We start from the raw sequence: 9,737 nt of genomic DNA, 5'->3' as shown, positions 1-9,737 counted from the left end.
GGGCTCTATTATATGGCCTTTATAGGGCTTCTAAAGTTCATAAGAACCAAGATTGCGGCCTGTCCAGCTGCTGTATTACAGTCGGTGTTACGTCACATCCCTACTATATACTCAGCTCATCGGCCCCAAACAAAGGCTACAGGACTCCTGGTCTCCGATAGCATGGCGCCTCTCCTTCGGGGGGGCGGGATCCTCTCCAGGGGTTTGTCCTCTAGCGGTTGGCTCCGCACACAATGCTCCGGGCTGGTTCGGTGCCCCGTGTCTCCGCAAACATGGCGGCGGGGAAGGCGCTATAGAGACGCTTTGTCCTCCGGGCGGAAGCTGCTCTCCTGTCGCTCAAGATGGCGGCTGGCATGTACCTGGAGCATTATCTGGACAGTGAGTGATGAGGAGAGGGGGGCACACTGGGTACATGCTGAGGGGGTGTATGGGGGTTATCCTGCAGAGCGTTCCTCCCTCTTGTGTCTGCAGAGCTTTACTGCTTTCTGTGTTTGCAGGGCATGTTCTCTCCTATGTATGCAGAGCATTGCTGTTTCCTGATTCTGCAGAGTGTTGCTCCTTCTTGTGCCTGCAGACCATTCTTTACTCCTGTGCCTGCAGAGCATTGCTCCCTCTTGTGCCATCAGCTGGCCATACACAGGTTCTCCTCTATCATAGCTGCAGTCTCTGACCATCTCCTGTATCATATCTGCAGTCTCTGACCATCTCCTGTATCATATCTGCAGTCTCTGACCATCTCCTGTATCCTGTCTGCAGTCTCTGACCATCTACTGTATCGTGTCCGTAGTCTCTGACCATCTACTGTATCGTGTCCGTAGTCTCTGACCATCTCCTGTATCCTGTCTGCAGTCTCTGACCATCTCCTGTATCGTGTCTGCAGTCTCTGACCATCTCCTGTATCCTGTCTGCAGTCTCTGACCATCTCCTGTATCCTGTCTGCAGTCTCTGACCATCTCCTGTATCCTGTCTGCAGTCTCTGACCATCTCCTGTATCCTGTCTGCAGTCTCTGACCATCTCCTGTATCCTGTCTGCAGTCTCTGACCATCTCCTGTATCCTGTCTGCAGTCTCTGACCATCTCCTGTATCCTGTCCGCGGTCTCTGACCATCTCCTGTATCGTGTCCGCGGTCTCTGACCATCTCCTGTATCGTGTCCGCGGTCTCTGACCATCTCCTGTATCGTGTCCGCGGTCTCTGACCATCTCCTGTATCGTGTCCGCGGTCTCTGACCGTCTCCTGTATCGTGTCCGCGGTCTCTGACCGTCTCCTGTATCGTGTCCGCGGTCTCTGACCGTCTCCTGTATCGTGTCCGCGGTCTCTGACCGTCTCCTGTATCGTGTCCGCGGTCTCTGACCGTCTCCTGTATCGTGTCCGCGGTCTCTGACCGTCTCCTGTATCGTGTCCGCGGTCTCTGACCGTCTCCTGTATCGTGTCCGCGGTCTCTGACCGTCTCCTGTATCGTGTCCGCAGTCTCTGACCGTCTCCTGTATCGTGTCTGCAGTCTCTGACCGTCTCCTGTATCGTGTCTGCAGTCTCTGACCGTCTCCTGTATCGTGTCTGCAGTCTCTGACCGTCTCTTCTATCGTGTCTGCAGTCTCTGACCGTCTCTTCTATCGTGTCTGCAGTCTCTGACCGTCTCTTCTATCGTGTCTGCAGTCTCTGACCGTCTCTTGTAGTGTGTCTGCAGTCTCTGACCGTCTCTTGTAGTATGTCTGCAGTCTCTGACCGTCTCTTGTAGTATGTCTGCAGTCTCTGACCGTCTCTTGTAGTATGTCTGCAGTCTCTGACCGTCTCTTGTAGTATGTCTGCAGTCTCTGACCGTCTCTTGTAGTATGTCTGCAGTCTGACAGCTTTCTGTAGCATTTGGTGATGTCTCCTATATCGAGAAGGTTGGCCACTCTTGGCTTCCCGTCCCTACCAGGGGGCACATGTGACAGTGTGACAACCCAGGAGTACAGTTAGGCCATGGTTGTCACACCGTGACCAGAAGTGTCTGTATAAGGACCTTGGTGGCAGGATCATCAGGTACTGGGGGGTATAATAACCTCTTGCATGTTAATGAGTAAAACATCTAGAATAAGAATGGAAGCCGAACCTAAAGACAGAAAGCGTTGCAATTCCGGGAGGAAGACACAGAGCAGACAACTTCTATCTCCCAGTCTGTGAGGTTTTCTATCTGTTGATGTGTGATCTGTACGAGGTGACTGGCTGGTCGATGTAATAATTGTTCCTTGTTTGCAGGTATAGAGAATCTGCCTTTTGAACTGCAGAGGAACTTCCAGCTGATGAGGGACCTGGACCAGAGGACAGAAGGTGAGTGTGTGGGGTCTTCCCGAAGCTGCTGTTTATAAACGGCAGGGCGGTGGCACTCCAGGGGCGGGTTGCCGTTCATAAACGGCACCCGCCTTTTCTAGCTGTGCGCGCTCCTTGGGAGAACACAGCACCGCAATCCGGTGCCCGCTGTGTCCTCCAGACACAGTGAAACACCGATCGTAGGATGGGACCTCTGTACGAGGTCCCGATCATGTGATCAATGATTGGCCAATCAGTGATCACATGCAAAGTAGTAAGCAAGATGTCACTTGTGACATCATTGCTTACTACATGTGAAATCTGTGAATCACAAAGGTCACATGGTACAAGGCTATTCACAACAGCCTTGTACCATGTGACAAGCTGTGACCAGTCACAGCTCACTCAGTACTTCTCAATGACTGCAAGAATGCAGCCAGAGAGAAGGAGAAATGATTGCTTTTACATCCTATATGGGTGTAAAAGCAATCAGTGTAAAAAAAATCTTCATCACCCCCCACAAGTAGTACAGTGTCACCATGGTGACACTGTACTGCTAGGGTGACAGTATGTAAAAAAAAAAAAATAATATAAAAATGTTTAAAAATTATAATTTTTGGTTATAAACTAATTTGGATTTTTTTTTTTTACTAAAAAAATAACTGAATAAATTTTGGCCAAGATTTATGATGAAATATTATTTATTTGCAAAATTTTATAAAAAAAAAACACTTTTTTTCAAAATTTTTGGACTTTTTCATTTACATAGTAAAAAAAATAAAAATCCCAGTGGTGAATAAATACCACCAAAATAAAGCTTTATCTGTCTCAAAAAAATTCATATGGGTACAGTGTTGCATGACCGCGCAATTGTCATTCAAAGTGTGATAGCGCTGAAAATTGCCCTGGACAGAAAGGGGGCAAAAGTGTCCGGACAGGAAGTGGTTAAACTCCATATACTGTATATTCAGACAAAAAAGATCTTCCACCACCCAGCAGATCTTTGTAGTAGGGATGCACTGAACTTTCGGCGGCTGAAAATAGCTTGGCGATAGGAAAAATTTAGCCAATACAGGGGGCTGTGTGTACTGCAGATGTGTTGGGGGGGCTGTTTAACCGCTTCCGCGCCACCCTACAGCAGAAATACTGCTACATGGCGGCAGGGGTGCGCAAAATCACATATTACAGTTTCGGGTAGGGGGTGTGCGCGTGGCCTTGGCTGGCACCTGGCGATCTCCGAGTATTACCGTCGGGGGAGAGACCTGTATGTGTGCTCCTTCACACTGCTTTGCATGGCTCTGAACAGCAACTTCATTCTCTCCATCAACATCGACGATTTTTAATGCTTATGCTGCTAGCATTATATGTTTGTATGTATATGTGTCTCTTAGATTGTAAGCTCCACGGATCAGGGCCCTCCTATCCCTCTTGTATTGAACTGTATTGTTGCTGTATTGTCTCCCATTATATTGTAAAGCGCTGAGCAAACTGTTGGTGCCATAAATCCTGTATAATAATAATAGTGTTGCATGACCGCGCAATTGTCATTCATAGTGCAACAGCGCTGAAAGCTGGAAATTGGCCTGGACAGGAAGGGGGTAGAAGTGCCCGGTAGGCAGGAAGGGGGTAGAAGTGCCCGGTAGGCAGGAAGGGGGTAGAAGTGCCCGGTAGGCAGGAAGGGGGTAGAAGTGCCCGGTAGGCAGGAAGGGGGTAGAAGTGCCCGGTAGGCAGGAAGGGGGTAGAAGTGCCCGGTAGGCAGGAAGGGGGTAGAAGTGCCCTGTAGGCAGGAAGGGGGTAGAAGTGCCCTGTAGGCAGGAAGGGGGTAGAAGTGCCCTGTAGGCAGGAAGGGGGTAGAAGTGCCCTGTAGGCAGGAAGGGGGTAGAAGTGCCCTGTGGGCAGGAAGGGGGTAGAAGTGCCCTGTGGGCAGGAAGGGGGTAGAAGTGCCCTGTGGGCAGGAAGGGGGTAGAAGTGCCCGGTAGGCAGGAAGGGGGTAGAAGTGCCCTGTAGGCAGGAAGGGGGTAGAAGTGCCCGGTAGGCAGGAAGGGGGTAGAAGTGCCCGGTAGGCTTGTGGTTAAAGCGTCACCTATGAATCATAAAACATACGTGGTTTATCGCTGTTGCATGGGCGGGCTCAATTTTAAAGCGTCACATGTTTGGTATCTATTTACTCGGCGTAACATCATCTTTTATATTTTCAAAAAAAATTGGGTTATGTATTGTTTGTGGGTTCTAAGACCAATGCTAGCCAAAAAGTACTGATTTTAAAATGTAAGCAAAAAGTGCCAGAAATGGCGTTAGGCTGCAGTGGTTAAGGCAGAGCTCCATCCAAAAGGGGAACTTCTGCTTTTAGCTCCCCATTAAGGATTGGCACCTTTGGGGACCGGGGGGGGGGAGCAGGTACCCGAATTTGACAGGTACCCGCTCCCACTTCCGCTGCGATCGCCTAGGCGATCGAAAGCGGAAGTTGTCCTCCCTCCCCGTAGTCTCCTGGGACACAAGACAGGTTCCTAAAGACTACAGGGCCATACACAAAGCGCAGCGCTTCTCGCGCATGCGCACTGAGCACCCAGCTGTGATGCTGCAAGCTGTCACAGCCGGGTGCCCACACTGAATATGACGGAACCAGGGAGAGAAGACGGCTGGTGAAATCAGCCGTGGTGAGGACATTGCTGGACCGAGGGATAGGTACAGTTGTGTTCAAAAATGATAGCAGTGTGTTGAAAAAAGTGAATAAAGCTGAAAATCCTTCTAGTAGCTTTTATTTCCATCCACACAAATGCATTGGGAACACGACACATTCTATTCCAAATCACAACACGAAGAAAAATACATCAAATTTGTGTTGTTCCTCTAAAATAATGGAAGAAAAGTGAATATTAGACGGTTCAAAAATATCGCAGTGTTTGTATTCTTCTTTACAAACTCAAACATTCACTATATAAACTGAGAAATGTTTGAAGATTTTGCTTTCCTTTGAATGACTTCATGAATATTTGGTTGTAGTCGCACTGTTTCTGAGAACTGCTGTACATCTGTGTTGCATGGAGTCACCCAACTTCTGGCCCCTGTGATCAGGTATTCCAGCCCAGGATGATTGGACCACATTCCATACTTCTCTATTTCTTGGTTTTGCCTCAGAAACTGCATTTTTGATGTCACCCCACAAGTTTTCTATTGGATGAAGATCCGGGGATTGGGCTGGCCACTCCATAACGTCCATCTTGTTGGTCTGGAACCAAGATGTTGCACGTTTACTGGTGTGTTTGGGGTCGTTGTCTTGTTGGAACCCCCATTTCAAGGGCATTTCCTCTTCAGCATAAGGCAGCATGACCTCTTCAAGTATTCTGATGGATTCAAACTGATCCATGATCCCTGGTATGCGATAAATAGGCCCAACACCGTAGTATGAGAAACATCCCCATATCATGATGCTTGCACCACCATGCTTCACGGTCTTCACAGTGTACTGTGGCTTGAATTCAGTGTTTGGGGGTCGTCTGACAAACTGTCTCCGCCCACTAGACCCAAAAAGAACAATCTTACTTCCATCAGTCCACAAAATGTTGCGCCATTTCTCTTTAGGCCAGTCAATGTGCTCTTTGGCAGATTGTAACCTCTTCAGCACACGTCTTTTTCCCAACAGTGGGACTTTGCGGGGGCTTCTTGCAGATAGCTTGGCTTCACATCGGGGTCTTCTAATTGTAACAGTCCTCACAGGGAACGTCACACCTTCTTTCATCTTCCTGGAGCTGATTGTTGGCTGAGTCCGCCCCATTTTGGCTATTCTATCCATTCCAATGGTAGTTTTTCGCTTTCCTCCACGTCTTTCAGGTTTTGGTTGCCATTTTAAAGCATTTGCGATCATTTTAGCTGAGCAGCCGATCATTTTCTGCACTTCTTTATTTGTTTTCTCCTCTCCAATCAACTTTTTAATCAAGGTACGCTGTTCTTCTGAACAATGTCTGGAACGACCCATTTTCCTCAGAATTTCAGAGAGAAATGCACTGTAACCAGCATGTACAACATTTGCTGCCTTCCTTCCTTAAATAAGGGCAATAATTGCCACCTGTTTTTCAAAGAATGAATGACCTCACTAATAGAACTCCACACGGCTATTATTTTGAACACGCCCCTTTCAATGAATGATTCAATGACACAGAATCAGCAGCATGCATGTCATGACTGTTGGGTCTGTTGGATTTCTATGACTCTACTACACCTGCTAGGAAATTATTTGCCATGTAGAAATATCATTTCTACCAAAAACAGCGATTGATCCGGTTAGTGATGTCTGACTGCTAGTATTTTGAACACAACTGTAAGTGTCTGTATTTTAAAAGTTAGCAGCTACAGTTTTAGTAGCTGCTAACTTTTTTTTTTTTTTTTTTTTTAGGCGGAGCTCCGCTTTAATGACAGTATCGATTTTGAAATGTTTGTAGATCGCAGCACAAGTCGGGAATTGTACATTTACATCAGAGAGGATTGTTTCATGACGCAGGGTCCCTATTCATGTGTTTGAAGTTTAGAACATATATGTGAACAATGTACCCGAGCGCACTCTGACTGGCAAATTATTCTCCCCCCCCCCCCCCTCTTCTAGATTTGAAGTGTCAAATAGACCGGCTGTCCTCTCAATATATGAGCAATGCCCGCACACTGAGCTCCGAGGAAAAGCTGCAGCTCCTTCGGCAGGTACAGGAGGCGTACGGCAAGTGCAAGGAGTATGGAGATGACAAAGTCCAGCTGGCCATGCAGACGTATGAAATGGTGAGTGAGTCGGGAAGAACGCACAGCGCACACTTTGTAGGTGTTAGTCTGAGTACTTGTCTGTGTTCCCCTCAAAGTAACCAATCAGCTGCTCTCTTTACACTGTTCCCATGGGGTTCAAAAGAGGGCACTGGGCAGATGCTCCTGACCCCCCCAGCCTAGCTGCCATCATCATGCGCTGAGCTCTATGTAATCCACATTGTCCCAGACTTTGGGTGACGTGCCCGGGCCATGCCACCCCACCCTACACGGACTACTCCAGGGGGCCCTTTATCTGTTCCAGGGGACCCGCTGTGGTGTGATTCCAGGACTGTTACTGATTTTGTAGATTTTGACGGATGCAGCCGTCTCGGCACAGGAATCCAGTGTTCCAATAGCGATTTTTACTATTTTTAGGCACTTGAAGGTATCACTTCAGCAATACTTTTTGCCTGCGATTATTTCACACCCCCTCCCCCCTCCCTATTCAAAGGATAAGTTCATCTCTGGGAACATGTTACATATACCACCCATTTTTAGGGTGGAATATGTAACATGATCAAATAGCCACAGCCACCACCCACCGACACCCCCCCCCCCTCCGCCCCTTCCTGACAGGAGAAATCTCCCCCCTCCCTTCCCACTATCTGTCAGATTTGAAAACAACATGGCCATGTGGGGCTCCGCCACACGGCCGCGTCATTCATTCACAGACTTCCATAAATTAATGAACTGCAAGTCCCGACAGCCTTAGTGGCTGAGGAGCACCATGGTAGTTGATTGAAGCTTCCAGTCGGAATATCTGCTTGACTGTACATCCCCTACATCCTGTGTATCCCGTACATCCCCTGCATCCTTTACATCCTGTACAATCACCTACATTCCGTACATCCCCTGCATCCTGTACAATCGCCTACATCCCGTACAATCCCCTACATCCCGTATAATCCTGTACAATCCCCTACATCCTGTACAATCCCCTACATCCCGTACAATCCCCTACATCCCGTACAGTCCCCTACATCCCGTACAGTCCCCTACATCCCGTACAATCCCCTACATCCCGTATAATCCTGTACAATCCCCTACATCCCGTATAATCCTGTACAGTCCCCTACATCCCGTACAGTCCCCTACATCCCGTACAGTCCCCTACATCCCGTACAATCCCCTACATCCCGTATAATCCTGTACAATCCCTACATCCTGTACAATCCCCTACATCCCGTACAGTCCCCTACATCCCGTACATCCCATACACCCTGTACGGCAAGCAGATAGATCTGTAGAAGACCTGCATGACATCAGTGATCTACTGATCGCTGGTGCAATACTTTCCAGGCTCCTGTAGACAAAAGTAATAAATGCACATTTTTTTTACCTGCAAAAAAAAAATGTGCATTTATTACTTTTGTCTATAAGGTGAACTTATCTTTTAAAATCACTTTTTTTTTTTTTTTTTTTTTTTTGCATTGCAGCCTGAAATGAAGATAGACAGCTTTTGTTTTATCCAGCTGAAAGAACACCAACATGCCAGGAAAAAACTAAAACAAAACCCCAGAATTACTGAGTTGGAAAAAGGATCCCCCCCCCTTGTGTCAGTGTTTTGTTGAACCCTCTTTTGCTTTAATTCCAGCTTTTAGTCTGTTGGGAGATGTCTCCACTAACTTTGCACAGCTAGACTTTGCAACATATGCCCACTCTTCTTTGCATAACTGCATTCACTATATCCGCTCTCCCTGGACCCTGCATTCGCTATATCTGCTCTCCCCGGACCCCCCATTCGCTATATCTGCTCTCCCCCGGACCCCCCATTCGCTATATCCGCTCTCCCCGGACCCCCCATTCGCTATATCCGCTCTCCCCGGACCCCCCATTCGCTATATCCGCTCTCCCCGGACCCCCCATTCGCTATATCCGCTCTCCCCGGACCCCCATTCGCTATATCCGCTCTCCCCGGACCCCCCATTCGCTATATCCGCTCTCCCCGGACCCCCCATTCGCTATATCCGCTCTCCCCGGACCCCCCATTCGCTATATCCGCTCTCCCCGGACCCCCCATTCGCTATATCCGCTCTCCCCGGACCCCCCATTCGCTATATCCGCTCTCCCCGGACCCCCCATTCGCTATATCCGCTCTCCCCGGACCCCCCATTCGCTATATCCGCTCTCCCCGGACCCCCCATTCGCTATATCCGCTCTCCCCGGACCCCCCATTCGCTATATCCGCTCTCCCCGGACCCCCCATTCGCTATATCCGCTCTCCCCGGACCCCCCATTCGCTATATCCGCTCTCCCCGGACCCCCCATTCGCTATATCCGCTCTCCCCGGACCCCCCATTCGCTATATCCGCTCTCCCCGGACCCCCCATTCGCTATATCCGCTCTCCCCGGACCCCCCATTCGCTATATCCGCTCTCCCCGGACCCCCCATTCGCTATATCCGCTCTCCCCGGACCCCCCATTCGCTATATCGCTCTCCCCGGACCCCCCATTCGCTATATCCGCTCTCCCCGGACCCCCATTCGCTATATCCGCTCTCCCGGACCCCCCATTCGCTATATCCGCTCTCCCCGGACCCCCCATTCGCTATATCCGCTCTCCCCGGACCCCCCATTCGCTATATCCGCTCTCCCCGGACCCCCCATTCGCTATATCCGCTCTCCCCGGACCCCGCATTCGCTATATCCGCTCTCCCCG

The 9,737-nt window shown here is 49.4% G+C and overlaps 1 protein-coding gene across 1 annotated transcript; it reads left to right on the top strand.

Moving 5' to 3' along the window:
* Positions 1-247: 247 nt before the first annotated feature.
* On the top strand, positions 248-7,058 carry LOC149436185 (inhibitor of growth protein 4-like; the record flags this gene model as incomplete). Its single annotated transcript, XM_089661914.1, has 3 exons — positions 248-378; positions 2,241-2,312; positions 6,892-7,058. Coding segments are annotated over exons 1-3 (276 nt in total), but the record flags the coding sequence as incomplete, so codon positions are not given.
* Between the last annotated feature and the right edge of the window lie 2,679 nt (positions 7,059-9,737).

Source organism: Staurois parvus, unplaced genomic scaffold, assembly GCF_062004578.1.
Source record: "Staurois parvus isolate SC_StPar_1 unplaced genomic scaffold, SC_StPar_1.0 ptg001404l, whole genome shotgun sequence".
Lineage (NCBI taxonomy): Eukaryota > Metazoa > Chordata > Amphibia > Anura > Ranidae > Staurois > Staurois parvus.
This window is presented reverse-complemented; position numbering and strand designations above follow the sequence as displayed.